At 56.6% G+C, this 16,911-nt stretch overlaps 2 protein-coding genes across 4 annotated transcripts; both read right to left on the bottom strand.

Annotated features, from left to right (window-relative positions):
- Positions 1-92: 92 nt before the first annotated feature.
- GLI1 (GLI family zinc finger 1) lies at positions 93-6,971 on the bottom strand (the record flags this gene model as incomplete). 3 transcript variants are annotated; one of them, XM_082850338.1, is made up of 11 exons in its annotated part: positions 93-1,837; positions 2,259-2,526; positions 3,039-3,269; positions 3,773-3,937; positions 4,558-4,707; positions 5,021-5,158; positions 5,249-5,338; positions 5,691-5,835; positions 6,090-6,285; positions 6,549-6,641; positions 6,872-6,971. In XM_082850338.1, the coding sequence occupies 11 exons, from the start codon at positions 6,969-6,971 to the stop codon at positions 93-95; spliced, it is 3,321 nt and encodes a 1,106-aa protein (XP_082706464.1). The 3 variants fall into 3 exon arrangements, with proteins under 3 accessions (XP_082706464.1, XP_082706465.1, XP_082706466.1); XM_082850339.1 differs by having other exon boundaries at positions 2,259-2,523; XM_082850340.1 differs by lacking the exon at positions 6,549-6,641 and having other exon boundaries at positions 6,090-6,255.
- Positions 6,972-12,946: 5,975 nt separating this feature from the next.
- On the bottom strand, positions 12,947-14,687 carry INHBE (inhibin subunit beta E). The gene is made up of 2 exons (XM_082849963.1): positions 14,184-14,687; positions 12,947-13,935 (listed from the first exon to the last, which is right to left on the bottom strand). The coding sequence occupies exons 1-2, from the start codon at positions 14,479-14,481 to the stop codon at positions 13,178-13,180; spliced, it is 1,056 nt and encodes a 351-aa protein (XP_082706089.1). The 5' UTR covers positions 14,482-14,687; the 3' UTR covers positions 12,947-13,177.
- Positions 14,688-16,911: the final 2,224 nt, after the last annotated feature.

The following is a 16,911-nucleotide window of genomic DNA, read 5'->3' as shown; positions in this document are numbered from 1 at the left end:
CTGGGGTATTCCAGGGGCTATGGCTCCTCCTCCTGACTCCTTTGTGGGGATGGAAACCCCTTAGGAAATGTGGATCTGTACTTCCCCACTCCTTAAGCACTAGAGTTGAGGAACTGGGTCTCCCCAGGCAGGGATCCCAGTAAGACACTCATGTTGCCCACAGCCATGTTGGGGGTCCCAGAAGGAGGTGGGGTATGTTCAGAGCTGTCCCTCTGATCGTGGGAGGGGGGAGGACTCAGCCCCTGGGGCTCATCCAGAATAGCCACAAAGTCCAGCTGAGTGTTGTCGAGATCAAGAGAGTCCAGAGGGTTACACACCTGCCCCTCAGGAGGAGGGTACAAGGCTGGGCCCCCTCCCAGCCTGCCCACCTCAGGATGGCCACAGCTGGGGTTGGTGCCCCCTGCCTTGAGGGGCCCATAGCAAGTGGGCAGTGGGGGCAGAAGTCGGGGTGGTGCTGCTGCCCTCTGGGAAGCCTTGTTTGCCCCTACTGCAAAATTTTCATGGCATGGTGAAAGGGTAGGATAGGAGCCTGACTTGTGATTGGGCAAGTTAGGTACAAAGCCAGGTCCATATGTGGCCACTTGTGCCTTGGCAGGGCTCAGGCTAACCTGGGAACCCCCCAGAAACTTGGGACTCTGGTAGAGAGGGTCCTGGACTGGGGGATCTCCCCTGCCCCCTCCCTCCCACAGCAGCTCCTGTTGAGACTGAACATAATTACACACAAGCTGCGCCTTGAGCTGTCCTGTAGAATGAGTAGGGGACGCAAAATCCAGGCTGGGCCTGGGTTCTGAAGGAAGATAATCAGGAGGTGGCTGGGTATAGGTGCCTGACTGGGGATACTGGGGAGGGGGAGGCTGGGGGAAGTGGGAGAATAGAGGCTGTGAGCGTGGAGGCCCCTCACCGGGGTGGGCATTGAGGCAGGGTGCCAGTCCTGTGGAGTCAGAACCCACTGGACACCCCTGTTCCGGCTTCACCTGCACTTGTCCATAATGTTCGAGACGAGGACACTGGCCGTAGGCTGCAGCTGGAGGCTTGGGGCCTGGGTACAGCCCAGAGTGGGAAGGGAACTCACCCCATGTTTCTGGGGTGGGTTCAGGATAGGAGACCTGCTGGGGACAGGGGTTGGGGCCGTAGTTGGTAGGCGGACCAGGCCCAAGAGGCAGGGAGCCTGGACCTCTAGCTCCATAAGGCTCAGCTGCTGCCCCCTCAGGTCCCCCATATCCCAGAGTATCAGCAGGTGGGAAGTCCATATAGGGGTTCAGACCACTGCCCATCATGGAGGTCCCAACCTCTGGCTCCTCCCGTAGCCCTCGGGTATCCATGGTGACATTCTCAGTGATGCTGGGGGGCTGTGGTGAGTAGACAGAGGTTGGGAGTTGGGGATCAAAGTTCCGTCCTCCTCCTGCCACTGTGGGGGGTGTGTGGACACAACCCAAGCTCTTGAACCGCTGGACTCTGGCTGGCGCAGGGCGGTCTGCAGCCCGGGCCGGGTCACTAGCCCTCCGGGTGACCCCTACATTGGGACTGTATCCTGGATACTCAGCTCGGCTTCTCCAGGGAGGTGCAGGAAGACCCCCCATCCGATCCAGGCTGGGTGCTGCAGTGGGTGGGGTACCACCTCCCCTGGCTGAAGCATATCTTGCCCGGAGCAGGTAGTGCTGGGCAGGCGTGAGGCCAGGCAGAGAGGATGCCCCGTTCTCTGGTGGGGAACCAGGGGGGAAAGGGGAAGCCAGGGAGGAGCGGCGGCTGACAGTATAGGCTGAGCTGACGCTGCTGGAGCTGCTGCTGCGGCGGTCAAGAGATACTGGGGGGCCCAGACGGCGAGACCCAGGAGTGCCTGCAAGTGATAGGTAGAAAAGGCAGGGGGGCCAGGGAGCCCTCTGAGTCTCACCCTGCCTCCCCCAAGGGATAGCCTTGTCCTGGAATCCCAAGGAAGGCTCCTTAACTCTAACCACTCAGTTTTGTCTCCTCCTTCACCCATGCCCTTTCTGCTTCTGGGTCACCAGGGATTCAGGGTCGCTGTGAACAGTCCTACAGGTTGTACACTGCACAATCATAGGGGACAGCATTTGCATCGTAGACTTTGTATGTCACAACAATTTTCTGATAGATGGAAGGAAAGCATCTTGAGGAAGGAGGACGTTTTTCTAATTGTACAAAGGAGCTGTATAGCAGCCCTGAAGGGTGAAGTCCTCCTTCCAACCCCAGGGAAGGTCCAGGTCCCAGCCTAGCAACCACCCCCAACACCCATCTCTCACCGGTGTGGGTCAAGCTGGGCAGTTTGAGGCCCCGGGGCCCTACTGGTCGGAATTGGTGTAGTTGGTCCAGCCTAAGGTTCTCAAGGCGGCGAAGAGTAGACAGACCAGTGCCAGCAATGCAAGGCCCCTCGTCCAAGCTAGACAGGTCCTCAGTGCTGCCCCCTGCATTTCCAGTCATTTCCACACCACTGTCTGTGTTGGCTGCGCTGCCTGCTGGGGAGTGGTCACTGCTGCAGGACGACTGGGCCCCAGGGCTTGGCTGTGGCTTCTGTGGGGAAGATGAGGGCTGAGGGTGGCACCCATCCCCCTTCCCCACAGTTCCCTGAACTTGGTGAGTGGCTAAAGCCTGTGTCCCAGTGACTGCTTGAGGGTATAGAGAGGGCTGAGCAAGTGAAAGACGAGGGCAAAAGGTGATGAGAAGAGCCTAGACTACCTTGACTCAAATTTGGGCTCTATGACCTTGAACAATTTCTCTATGCCTGAGTTTCCTTATCTGAAAATGGGGAGAGTAAGTTCCTTTCTCATGAAGTTGTTGTGAGGAGTACGTGAAATTATACAGGCACAAGGCCTAAAATAATATACTAATTCCTATATATGAGTTTGTTGAACCCATGAAGTAGTTAATTACACTAAAATCCCTAGAGTTGAGGTAGCCCAAGGAGCAAAACTTGGATAAGAGACTGGGGGACCAGCCACAGAAGAGAGATTTGCACAGTTGGGAGGGGACTAGAAAGATGTCGGCAGGGCAGGTGGGGGTATAGAGGCAGGGGGTTGCCTCACCATGGCACCCTCCGGCACAGCCAGTCTGCTCTCCTCCCTGATGGGGCCTCCGTCCCGCTCCCTCTTGGGCTCCACTGTGGAAAGAGCCGGTGCCCGGGGCAGGGGGCCATCTCCTCGGTGCCGCTTGGTCACGTGGGCGTCAGGACCGTGCACTGTCTTGACATGTTTCCGGAGTGAGCTGGGATCTGTGTAACGTTTGGTGCAGCCAGGGAGCTTACACACATAGGGCTTCTGTTGAATGGAGAGTGAAGACAGCAGGCAAAAGGATCAAAGCGGGAGAATTCAGAAGAAATGGGAAAAAGTGGTGGTAAGTGAGGACGAGGGGGGTCAGGGAGAATGCATAGCACCCAAGGAAATAGGAGAGTAGGGCCCTTGGAGTCAAGGATGAAAGAATCAAGGGGAAGATGAGGAAAACTGACAGCGCAGGGCTGGGAAAGATGAGGGGGTGAGCCCAGGTCTGTGAGGCCTCATAAATTCAGGGGCTGAAGGGACCAGGGGGTCTCTTCTAGTTAGAATGTGTCTATTTTAGTTTAGCCCTTTGGCTGGTTAGAGGAGGGGTGGTAAGTGGAAATTCTTGGTTTCAGAAAGACCTTCTTCAGGTGAATTATATGGGTTGGGGGTAGGGGGAACTCACCTCTGTGGAGTGGGTGCTGGGCTAAGGGATTTCTTATGGGGGAACCTCCCCAGTAGGTGGCTTCTTTAAGTGGGGAGGGTCTCCTGAGTGGGGCATTCACCTCATTGGAGTGGGTCCGATTCTGGTGCTTGGCTCGGTCACTGGCGTTGCTGAAGGCTTTACTGCAGCCCTCGTGTTCACACATGTATGGCTTCTCACCCGTGTGTGACCGCAGATGTGTCTTCAGATTTTCCAGGCGTGAGTATGACTTCCGGCACCCCTCAAACTAGGGGACATGGGGGTCAAAGGATCGCTCTCAGACAGAAGGACATGGAGATTAGTGGAACCCTGAATCTCAAAAGGGACATACATCAGAGAATATAACTCAGGATGGGAGAGCACTGGGGCCTCAGAATTCCCAAAATTCAGGGACAAGGGCAGGCAAGAGCTGGGGGAACAGAAGTAGCTGGAGGAACTCGGCCTGCAGGGACATGGAGCTGAGGCAGCGAGCAGCCCCTGGTCGAACCAGGGCACGTCTCCTGCATGGGGAGCCCAGACTGTCTTAGGAGGGGTCATCCGGGGAGTGTGCGTCCTCAGTGCAGGGCTTCCCCATTAGGCAGAGTTCCAGACCCGGTGCCTAGGGCCCACTGTACTTCTAGGGGCCCACAAAAATGTTTTAATTTCTTTTAAAAACAAGGGGAAAAATTAGCTTTTAGGTGCAAGAAAGTGTTCTAATATATAATATCAATATGTTCATCTTCATACCAACCTAGTCATAAAATACAATTTTTGAATATTTGTTTATGGAGGAAGGGACCTATGGAGGCAAAAGTCAGACTGGGCCCTGCCTTGGTGGGGAGCCCCGATTTAGAAAGGAGCCCTGAGCTTGGGGAGGGGGTGCCTCACCGTGCACTTATGTGGCTTCTCGCCTGTGTGTCTGCGCATGTGCACCACCAGCATGTACTGGGCTTTGAAGGGCCTCAGCTCCCTGGAGCAGCCCCCCCAGTGGCACACAAACTCCTTCCGCTCTCCGTGGATGTGCTCGCTGTTGATGTGCTGAGGGAGAAGATGCAGAGGTTCTCTGTGGTTCCCTATGCCCCTGAGATCCACAACAGACCTTCCCTGGACCTCCCCACCCCACCATATCCCTCCATGGCTTCCCATCATGGGGGAAGAAGAGGCAGGAAGAACATCATAGCCCACAGCTCCGTTCTTCCAAGTTTCTAAAACAAAGCTACACCCCCTGAATTTCTGCCTACCCACTGGGCACCCAACCTCTGACCTCCTGCCCTTAGCCTGATTCCACCATGTCCCACCCAGAACGTCCTACAGGCTCCAGCCAGCACTCCTGTTACCCCCTGTGGCTCACATGCACCAGCTGCTCCTGGGAGTCAAATTCCTGACTGCAGCCATCCCAGCGGCAGTCAGTCTCATACACAGAATCGTGCTCAGGCTTCTCCTCTCTCTCCAGGTCTTCCCGCCCATCCAGCATCCCCAGCAGGGGATCCTAGGGTAGGAGAGAAAATCCTAGTGTCACCTGGGTGACAGCTTTTGTTTCGCTCAGGTTGCAGAGGTGAAGCTCCCTGCTCCCCCTTACCTGTGTGCCCGTGGAGTTGGGGCTGCACATATCGCCTTCCAAGGGCTCCTCTGGGCGCTTGCTAAGCAGCGCATCCAGCTCAGACTTCAGCTTCCCCGAGGGCAGAGGTGAGGATGGTGAGGGGAGAAGTGAGCAGGAAGAAGGGAGAGCCCAGCCAGGTCTTCCTGCCCTGAGTGCCCCCACCCAAGCATCTGGAACCCCTGGGTTTGGAAGAGACTTCCTCCTTAGACTGCACTGGTGAGTGGGATGGGTGAAAGGTGGGATCTCATTTGGAAGAGACTGATTCAACCCCAAGGAGCGAATCCCGGCACCCATACCCCTTAATTTTTTTGGCACTGAAAACTTTTACATCCTCTGTTCTTCATTCACCTTTCCTCTAAAAAGTCTACCACCCGCCCACCAGGAACTGAGGGAAATCAGGTGACAATATGAGGACTCTCACCTGGCAAGTTGAGAGGGGTCCCCGGGACTGAGGATGTGGCATCATCCCACCCTGGGTGGGCTCATGGGGACCACAGGGCTGGACCCCGAAGGAAGGCGAGGTCCCTTTTTGGTGATTCATCTGGGGTGAGAATCCCAGAGATGGGCTGAGGAGGAGGAGGAGAGGCAGTTACTTATGACTATCATCTCAGAAAGCCTCAGGAGTGCTTGAGCTCTTTGGAGGGTTTCTGGAAGACGGTATGGGAAGTGGTTGAGGCAGTCCCAGGGAAGTACTGAGCAGGGCTTCCACGCCTTTGAAGTGATAAGGATTCAAATAGGGTCAGGTGGTTTGGAGGGCTTGAGGCTTTTAATGGGGTTTGGTAGGGCCTTTAGGGGCCTCTTAGCCCGAGGCTGTCTGCACCTCATGGTGCCGATGGAGAGGTGACCATAGGAGCCCCCCGGAGATGCACAGCGTGAGTTGATGAAGGCCACGAGGGAGCTGGGTGAGGTGCGGATAACTGTCTGCAGGTCCAGGCTGGCGTCTGACAGAGGTGAGATGGAGAGAGCCCGCTTCTTGGTCAATTTGACTGCACTCCGGGGAGGAGGAAACAGTGGGGCTGGGGCAGGAAACAGGGGAGATAGATACGGTAAAGGAGCATGTCCCCCATGCATGCAGCCCATGGGTCCTGACTCTCAGCCAGAAGAAATGACACCAGACTGCCCTGTTGACCCCATCTGTGACCTCTTGATCATGCTCTGATTCCTTGATCCCATCTCCAAGCATTTCCTCTTCCAAAGTAGATGCCCTGCCCTCCAACTTTCTCCCTCAGGACAAGTCCCAAAGAGGCAGAAAGGAAAGAGATGTTGCCCGAAGCCTCACCCTCCGTGCAGCTGCTGGTCTCTCTGGCTGGCCCGTAACTGTGGGGGCCGGACATGAGGGTGGCCTGGTGGCAGAAGGGCAGACCAGGCAGTCCTAGAAAAGAGATACAGCTGGAATGGGGGTTGGGAATGGAGGACACATAAGGTCTCACCTTGAAACCCCAGGTAAGGCCCGATCCCATATTCCAAGCACCAATGACATGGGGCCTCAGATCTTTTTGTATATGGGAAACTGGCATGGGGCCGGCAATAGACGAGGGATCCCTGGGACTGGGTGAGAGATCTGCCAGTCATCAAGGTCCGGGGATCGGTGTATGCACTGACCTTCTGTCCCCATGCTGGGGGCCCCCTGACTGGGGAGGGGCCGGAGACAGCAGGGCTCGCCATAGCTACTGACTGGCGGTGGGGTCATCGAGTTGAACATGGTGTCTCAGAGGAGAGTGTGGGGACACTGCAGGAGGGGAAGGGAGATCTGCAAGTTATAAAGGCAGGAGAGAAATATGGAAGGTCAGGTAACTAAGTCAGGTGCCGAACCCTGGGCAGAGCACCTCCAAGACATCTGCCATGGGAAATCAAGTTGAAATGAGCTTCACTCAGCCAGGGGAGGGTAAGGAGAGAAGTCCCATAGAGGTAGAGGCAGTCTTGGGGATCTTTGTGGCAACCAGGTGGGAGCTTTGCCTGGGTGGTGTGTGTGTGTGTGTGTGTGTGTTTTATACCATGGGCCCTCTGTTTCATCTTGTTCTGACCATGGGCCAGCTTTGAGGGGGTGGGATGGGGGAACTCAGGAGGAGGAGTGACTGACCTCAGGCACTGGGCTGGCTGCTCAGCCTGAGCCCCTCTCCCTTTCTTCATTTGTTGCTCGCTGCCTAGGGACAGCCCGTCTACAACCTCTCCAGTGTCCAGCAGAGGGAGCCCTCGCCACAGCCCAGAGAGGCTGACGGGGCCAGGAGGGAGCCCAGAAGATCTGTCCTTTCCTTTCTAAGGCAGAAAACTGGGTGGAAGGGGATAAAGTTTCTAAGGAGAGCCTCCAGGGTCTGTTGGGTACAAAGGATGGAAGCTGGTGTTATTCAGGGGTGGTTTGAATCTGGGCGCCCGCCTAACTCTTTTGGTCTGTTTTGCGGGAACAGGAAAGGGGCTGTGAGGGAAAACTTTGGGAGAATACACAGACACACAGACACACAGACACACACACACACAAGTCATCCATTGGAGAGGAGTAGTGAGGGAGAAGAGGGTGCCGCTGTCCGCTTTTCTCCTCAAACTCCAGTTTTCACTCCACCCCGGGTTTTCCGGTCTCCCAGGACTGAGGGTGGGGTGGGGCGGGGTAGGGTGGAGAGCGACAGGGAGCGGGCCGGCCGGCGCGGTGGGTGATCCCAGGATGCTGGGATTTAGGGTGAGGGCGGGGGTAAGATGGGGAGCGGAACCCGGACCCCATGACCCAGCCCGAGCCCCGCAGCCTGGGCTGTACTCTTCCTAACTCCTCCTTTACCAGCGGAGATCCGGATCCTGCAACCAAGACCTCCCAACTCGACCTTGGCACTACTTTGGGGGGGGGGGCACAGCTGGCTGGCAGCTGGATGGGGGGACACTTCTCCCGCCTCTTTCCTCTATGACTCACCCAGGGGAAGGAGGCGGGGGCTAGCAAACGACCCCCCCAAAACTAAAGAGACTCCCCCAAACATGCCTACTCAGACATCTTCCTGCCCCAGTGCCCAGCCATAGGGGAGGCCGAGATGGAAATTGGGCGACATCCCTCCTCACCCACGCGTGCCACAGCCCACCCACGTCTCCCCTTCACATTAGTGAAAGGAAGATTTCGCCAACTTTTCCAGCTTCAGAAAATTAAGTTTTTCTGGGGTGTGGATGAGAGCGCAGGATGGGGCAGGGAGCTCCAGGGTTCCCTTGCTGGAGCCCTGAATCATCCTCTGTGTCTCCCAATTTTCCAGAGTCCCCCCTCGCACCCCCGCTCCCCAACTCCCAGGAGTCGGCCCCGCCCCCCTTCTCCCGGTCCCGCCTTCCCCGCCCCCGTGCCTCCTCGGCCCACCCAAGTCGCCGCCGCAGGCTCTGGCTGCAGACGGCTCCGCTTCCCCCGCCCGACCCGGGAGCCCAGTCGAGCGAGCTGCAGCGGAGTGGAGGGAGGGTGGACTGAGAGGCGGGACACATTCTTCCCTCGTCCCCTCAGTGCATCCAGAGAGCTGGCATTGGCGCCCGTGGGGGGGGGGCACTGTTGGAGAGTGGGAGTCCCCTTGGTGGGGTGAAAAAGAAGAATCCAGAAACTACAGGGAGAGAAAGTGACTAGGGTAAATAAAATAAGGTGTGTCGGGGAGGGGGAGGGGCCAGGACACCTTAGGTTCCCGGGTATCCCAGCTAGCTTCCCAAGGGTTAACCCCTCCAGACCCCCGGGAACCCCCTAGTGACGTCAAAGGCGGGGTCTGTGCTGCCTGGCAGGGGATGCCTGGGAGATAATAGGGGGGTGTCTCTGGACCCCGCCCCCCAAGGAAAACCCACCCTTATTCCGGCCCTTACAACTCCCCCCCGGGAAACTGCGCTGCCTTCTCCCTCTATTGGACCGTAAAGACCTATCCTACGAAGACCGCAGTTCTCCAGCGCCCTAAAACCTTCAGTCCCCAGTGTCTATAGGATCCCCTTTCCCTAATCCTGTCCCCAAAGCTAGCTGCCCAGGACGGATTGTTTCGGGGTCATGGGGCCTGAAAGAGGCTTCAGAGCGGGGAGCAAGGGCAGGCAGGGTGGTCTGAGCCAGAGGAGGGGCCTCGGTCCCCAGCTCCCGTTCGGGAGGGGGGCCAACGGTGATGCACAGGCAGGCAGTGGCCAGTGGTCCCGCCCCATCCCAGTAGGGGTCTCCCTGTGGCTGGCCCCAGCTGCCCTGGTGGTCCTGAGGTCAGAGGGTCAAGACAAGGTCTCCTCAGCTCCTCCTTAGCACCCTGCCCACAGCCATTGGGACCCAGGAGTCCAGATTCCTTGGGGAGACTTTCTAGGGCCTAAACTAGAGACTGACTCCACCAGCCCCCTTCCTACTACAGAAGACAATTCTTTTTCCCCCAAATACATGCACCAGCAAGCACATCTGTCACAAGACAGGTCAGAGCTTTAAGCCCAGCCGCCCCCCAGTGGTTTTGTCACCTCACACACCCTATCTAGGAGACTCTCCGTAGCTGTTCCCTCCTTTCAGAAACACTGATGTCTTCCTGCCCTGCGCTCACAATCACACCTGGAGTCCCCTCTCTACCACGCAGACCTCCAGCTAACCGTCCTTCCAACCTCTTCATCCCAACCTCATTAAAGTGAGATGTTCCTAACATGTGGGAGAGGCGGAGACAAACAAAGAGATCCACGGTTGCCTGAGACAGAGACACACAGACTGTCAGAAGAAAAAAAATACAGAGAAAGGGAGATACATTTGAAAAAACTCTCCAAACTTTCTAATATCTTATCCCAGGCTCTCCCACTCTTATTTTGCCTCTATGCCCTAGGTCTCCCGCCTTGGCTGGGCAGTGTCCCTTGCAAGTAGAGCATCCCCTCAGGTCCCTTCCCCCACCGCTCCCAGGTGGTCCCCCTCCTGCCCCCCTTCTCACCTCCGTCTGGGCGCAGGGCTCGGGATGCGCGGTCCAGGGCTGGAGTCTGGGCTGGGGGGTGTGCGGTGGGGAGGGGGGGGCGGACAGGGCTACAGCAGCGCAGCCTCAGGGCCACCCCCACCCCCCAACCTGGCCCCCAGCCCTCCAGCCGGCCCAGCCCGCCGGGCCGCGAGCCGGGACCACCCGCGAGAAGCGCAAACTTTTTTTCCCTTTTGCAAAAACTTTTTCTCTAGCCGCTGGCGCGCCGCCGCTCTTCCCGCTCGCCCCTCACCTCCCTCCTATTTCCCTCCCTCTTGCCGTTCCGGAGGATGAGGCGGGGTAGCTGGAAGCAAGAGAGGGGGTGCCGGGCTTATTGCACCCCCAGGACCCCCAGGATCCTCCCCCTCCCTTGAGGCACCCTATACTGCCTAACACCCCCCCCCCCGCGCTGAACATGCTGCTGGTAGTGGGCAGTAAATCCCGGCGTGGATCCCTGGATCGGCTGCCTACGAAGAGGCCCTGAATCAGAGCCAGAAAAAACAAATTGAGAAATATATTGGGGGGCGGAGGGGTGACGAAAAAACTCACCCGAGAAAAATAATATTGGAAGTAGGGTCGTCGACTTTAGTTGGTGCTAACTGAGCATTCCATAACTACCCTGTAGTTTTTCTGCCGGCCTCACCCTTTGGATAGAACATGAAGGGGTTGGGACAGATTTGGGGTGGAAACAGGATTGGGATAAAGTTGGGTTGGGAGCCCTGGGCGGAAGGTGAGGGGTCCATGGAGCATAAAAGGGAGGAGCAGCGGCTGAGGCTCTGGGTACAGCGCAGGGCCTGTGTTCACAAAGGTGCTAAGGAGCCCTGAGACTGAAGCACTGTTCCCGGAGAACTCCTACTTTCCTTCATCTCGGAGTTCTGGAGACTGGGGCCACCTCTGCACCTCTACGCGGCACTCTCTCTTTCTGCTCTTCAAGGCTGTCTGCTCCCTCTGCTGGTCTTTCTGGCACATGACACCTTCTTCGAGTCTGACTGGAGGCAGGGGAGACTGGGGAAGTGAAGGAGTAGGAGGCTTAGGTCCCCCCACCAAAGCCCAGCTGGGAGCCCATGCAGGGGTTGCATAAGCCCAAAGAAACAGAGGGGCACACCGGCAGAGGCTGCTACTGCAGAGTGGTAGTGTCTGATAGGGGAGTGCCCTGTCCCTTTGGACTTGTGTTGCCATGGTTACCAGATGCAGGGGAAGGGGCAGCTATTTTAATCTCTCTGAACTTTCTTTATGAGAAAGGGGAGAAGGCATGGTGGGGGAAAGGAGCCCCTTCTTTTTCTGTCACCCCTCAGATAGCCCTCCCACATCCTAGCTCTGCTTCCAAGAACCACGCCTCCTTGGGTCTGGAGGGTCAGTCAGTTAACTGTTCAGTGTGAGGGTCAAGGGGAAAGGTGAAGCTAGGAAGAGGTCTGAGGCCTGACAAATATATGTATTAACTGTGGGAGGACAGATAAGGAGCCCTATTTTAGCCTCCCTCCCCCACATGACTTTGACCCAGACAGTTATACCCAGAGGGTCAGGCAAGATCAATGATAACTGGAGAAGAGACCTTACACATGCCCCTTCCAGGGAGCTCTTTTTTTTTAATTTATTTTTGGCTGTGTTGTGTCTTTATTGCTGCTCTCAGGCTTTCTCTAGTTGCAGCAAGCAGGGGCTACTCTTCGTTGCAGTGCGCGGGCTTCTCATTGCAGTGGCTTCTCTTGTTGCGGAACACATGCTCTAAAAGCGCAGGCTTCAGTAGTTGTAGCACACGGGCTCAGTAGTTGTGGCACACGGGCTCAGTAGTTGTGGCACGCGGGCTCTAGAGCACAGGATCAGTAGTTGTGGCGCATGGGCTTAGCTGCTCTGCGGCATGTGGGATCTTCCCGGACCCCACGGTATCAAACCCGTGTCCCCTGCATTGGCAGGTGGATTCTTAACCACTGCGCCACCAGGGAAGTCACAGGGGAGCTCTTTAGAGCGCATTGCTTTCTCCTCCCCACCCAGGACTCTAGATCAGCAATTCTCAAACAATTTGGCTTCAATGTCCCTTTACATTCTGAAAAATTACTGAGCTTTTGTTTATGTGATTTATATCAATTTACCATATTAGAAATTAAAACTGAAAAAGAAGTTTGTAACACAAGAATACACAAGCACACATCCCATTAACAAAGATGTCAGGAATGTGATGTAATCTCATGTCCTACAGTCTCTGGAAAACTCCACCGTAGGCTGTGGAGATATTGAAAATTAAAAGGGCATATAACATCTTAGTTTTATTATGAAAATAGTTTTGACTACATGAAAGGGGCTCAGAGACCTCCTGGAGGTTCCCAGGCCACACTCTGAGAACAATTGCTCTGGACCATCATCCCAGCCCTTCTTTATGACTCACACTTGTTGATTTTTTTTTCCTCATTTTTATTAGGAAAGTATAAACATTTGCCTCCCTGATGGGTCCTGCCCCCCCCAAGAAAAACCAGAGAACTTTTCAGGCTCAGCACTCCTCTCTCTGGACTCCCATTTCCGGGGCTCTCCCAAACACCTCCCGTCAGCCCCTTTCCCAGCTCCCTCTTGAGCCTCCCTTCAAGCACTTCCACAGCCCTTACACTTGGCCAGCCTGTTTCCCCCAATCCCAAGCCCAGTGGGCCCTTGGTCTGCTTCTTCCTTCCCTCACTTGAGGACTTTCCTCTGGAGAGACTAAGTGATTTTTCTCTGCCTTCTCCTTCCCACCCTCCCTCCCTCACCTCTGCCATCTTCTCAGATGCCTTAGGGTAGGAAATCATACTTTCTGGGGAGACTCCTTTAGAGGACACACTTTCCCCATCTCCCCACACATCAGCCAGCCTGGGATGTGCCAGAGTCTGGACAAGAAAGTGCCCATTTGGGTCCCAGAGGGGTCAACCCATTCATATTGCCAGGTGACCCACTGGATGAAGGTATGGGTCAGGAATCTGATGCCTCCAGACACAGATGCCCTTTGCCTAGGAACCCCTAGTTTGATCTCTTCACTCCAAACCCCCAGGTCCTCTCGCTAGCTGCAGCCACAGGCCTCTACCACCATATCTGGCACATCTGTCTTGACCACGTTGCCATCACGGTCAAGGTAGAGGAGAGAGAGAGGCCTTCGGGCAGTAGGGACACAACAGGAAGTACCCAAGGGCCAAGGGTTGTTGGCCTTGAGGAGGCTGAAGACAGCAGAATGGAAGGAGGCAGCAATGCCTGGGCTGCCAGCCAGGTGCGGGGGACACTGCCCACTGCAGTAATTCAGCTGGTACCCCTCAGGCTGCAGGATCCAGTCCCGCCATCCCAGTTCCTGGAAGTCTACATAATGGTCTCGCCTACAGCATAAGGGGGTCTCAGGCTCACAGCTGGGGGTCCTCCTCCTGGCCCGGCCTGCTCCAGGCTCTTTGGGCCGGGTCTTCAGCTCCAGGAAGGGCCGCTGCTCTCCCGCTGTGTCCAGGAGCTGCTGAGTTTGGGGGGCAGCTGTGCTGTTGCCTTCTAGCGGTCTGCAGTCCAGTTGGAGTTTCAAGACACCAGACTCCTCATGCCTCAAGCCACTAGAGGGCAGAGTCAGGGCGTGCCAGCCCGGGGCCGTCAGTTGGTGCTCAGCCAGGAGGACGTGGGACCCTCGGCGTCTCCTCCTAGGGCCCCATCGGAAAATCTTCAAGGAAAGAGTGCCGGGAAGGGTGGGGAGCACGTGCAGCCAGAGGCGAGCGTGGTACAGGTGGTGGGACCGAGGCGTGGACAGGTAGAAGGTGAGCGTGGAGCTGCAGGTGGAGGCGGAGGAGTCTGCCGGGAAGATGGAGAAGGGATTGAGGACTGCAATCGGAGATGTGCTGTCCCCTGACGCTCCCGCAAGCCCTGCCAGCTGCTCCCCCAGCTCCCACCTTTAGAGGAAGCAGGGACTCCGAGGCCAGTCCTGCTCCAACTCTTCCTCTTCCTCCTGTGCCACGCTCCCTCTGCTTCTGCTGTCGCTGTCATTCTCCCCTCCCTTCTCCCTTTCCCCGCCTGTCTCTGCCTGTCTCTCCCTCACCCACCTGTGATGGCAGCAAAGCTGATGACTTGCTCCCCATTCGCTGGAACCACACTTCCCCGCTGCAGTCTCCGGAGGGCTCTGGTCAGCGCTGCCTGGGGTAGAGGATGAGTTATTATGGGACGACCGGTCAGGTGTAGCCCTTCGAGGATCTGCTGCTTGGCTAGCTCAAGGACCAGAGCTCGTTCTGCTTGGGGTGCCAGTGTGGGGCCTCCACAGGAGGGACACACAGACCCTGCCCTCTGTGCCCACACCAGTGCCCACAGCAGCACCAGCTGGAGCTGGACATCAGAGAGTCCCATGCTCCTGGTGAATGGCCCTGGGTCAGGTCGGGAGCCTCGGATGGCTGTAGCTCCTTCTGTTGAGTCTGGTTGCGTGGAGGCCAATGAGGGCACGGCGGCAGCAGACAGCAGTGCCACACCTACCCTTGGCCAAGGGTAGAGCCACCTGTCTTCTGTTGCCTGGGACTCAGGAAGGCAGACAGTGGACGGTCCGATGGGTAGCTGTGTTCAGTGTAGTCTGCCAGTTTGACCCTCACAGCTCATGTCTGGCTACTGACTGGGGCCTCTCTAGAGCCAGCAGCCTAGGGCTCCCTCACCTAGTGGTCAGCAGGCAGACCTACCCTCTGAGCCCCAGGATTGGCCAACTGTGCTGCCCATCAGGTCCCTGCAGGGGGTGGAGGTTCCCCCCTGGAGCTCAGGTTTCACCATCTGGCCCTGGTCACGGAGCTTGAGGCAGGGGTATGGGGGTGGGGGGGCTATGTGGACACGCATGATGCAAGAAGGAGGATGATTTCACATGCTCAGTCCCCAAGGTCTGGGACTCGGGGGAGGGAACTCCATACGAGCAAGGTGGGAAGGGCAGTTTCCCCCATACCTACAGTCTGTCTAGCTTGCCCATCCACCCCTGCTGCAGCAGTTTCCATGAGGCAGCTGGGAATCCCAGTGGTTATTTCTCTGGGCTGGAAGGTGAACTCTGGTCTTTTTATTTCTAGCAATGGGGCTGGGACAGTGGTGAGAGGCTGGGGGTAGGAGGAACGGAGTCCTCTTGCCCAGGCCAAGGTGGCAGTGCCACGGGGCATAGAAGTCACCCCCTGACCTTGCCTGTGCTGACCGCCCAGAGTCCAGTTGGACTGGAGCACAGTGTGGACGAGGGCTGGAGCATTGGTGTGTGGGGGGGAGTAGCATGTTACTGTGATGTCTGGGGAAACCTAGAGAGGTGGGGGTAGTGGTGATGCAATCTTACAGCAGGGCAGAGTCCATCAAGGATGGCAGAGGGGCATGGGAGTTGGAAGGGCCTGTCCCCAGCTGCTGGTTCTCTTTCAGGGCACTGTAAGAACTGCCCAGATTTGGGATATCCTAGAAGTGCTGCCAGCCTCTGTTCATGGTGGTGGGAAATGGAAGGTTTATGGACTTTTTCTTTTTAGTTAATTAATTTATTTTTGGCTGCATTAGGTCTTCATTGCTGCGTGAGGAGGCTACTCTTCATTGCAGTGCACGGGCTTCCCATTGCAGTGGCTTCTCTTGTCGCCAAGCACGGGCTCTAGGCACGCGGGCTTCGTAGTTGTGGCGCACGGGCTTAGTTGCTCGGCGGCATGTGGCATCTTCCCGGACCAGGGATTGAACCCGTGTCCCCTGCACTGGCAGGCGGATTCTCAACCACCGTGCCACCAGGAAGCCCAGGTTTATGGACTTTTAAGAACAAAGCATGACCAGTACAGCAACCTTAGTCCCAGCCCCAGCCCTCCTTACCACACTGCTCGCTGGCTTTAAATGGCCTAACCAAGGCCTCATGCCAGCCTTTCTCCTTGTGCTCAAGTCTCTTCAAGAAGCTGGGAGGAAGTGAGTGTGATTTGGAAATGTGCCCCTATTCCAATTTATTAGTCTCCCCACTATTCAGCCAGTGGGGGCTCTCAAGAGAGACTGCTAGATCTGGCACAGGGGGAGAGGTGGTGCCTTGTGGGCTAGGGCTCAGTACCACCAGTGTCCACCATGTGGCAGTGCTGAGCCACTGGACAGCAGCAGGCTTGGCGCTGACCAGCTTCCCAGGGAAGGGGCTGCTCTGGGGAGTGGAGAGATTCAGAGCACTTCCCAACTTCTTACTCTGGGGACCCTGCCTCTACACCAGAAGACAGAGAAGCTGGTCCCTCAGCTCTCTCCCCTCGCCACTGCTGGAGAGCAGAAGCTGTCGTCAGGACCACATCACTGCTAACTTCCATTTGGTTTTGGATCTCATCGCTGCTGACACGTGGCAATGGAGAGTGGTGATGGGTGCCAGGCTCTTCCTAGAAACTTAGGGCACCTGTGGTGGGGAGGGGGCCAATGAGACTTTTAGATGCTCCTCGTCACCCTAGGTCTTGAGTCATATTCAAGCCCATCTGTCCCGGGCTCTCCCCAGCTCCCTCTCTATCCTGAGTGACAGCCCTCTACCCCCTGGGGTCTGGACCACAGAACTGCAAAGCAGAGGTTTCTGCCCATGGTGTCTCAGAGGGCTTACCTGTGGGTGAGCCTGAGTCAAGCAAAGCAAGAGGAAGTGGCTGCAGGAGTCATTGACCCCATCTCTCCCCTTCCCTCTGTGTCAGATGCCCCCAATTTCCAGCTCTTCCTACCCTCTTTCTGCTGTGCCTGGCCTGCCCCTACCTCCCTACTGACACTTACGTCAGAACCCAGCTATAAATATGCTCTTAGCATCTTAGTCACTTTTCTCAAGAAGTGCTCCCAGGTTATAAATAC

Source organism: Leucopleurus acutus, assembly GCF_964270905.1.
Source record: "Leucopleurus acutus genome assembly, chromosome: 11".
Taxonomy (NCBI): Eukaryota; Metazoa; Chordata; class Mammalia; order Artiodactyla; family Delphinidae; genus Leucopleurus; species Leucopleurus acutus.
Note: the sequence above shows the minus strand (reverse complement) of the source record. Positions and strands in the feature narration are given on the sequence as shown.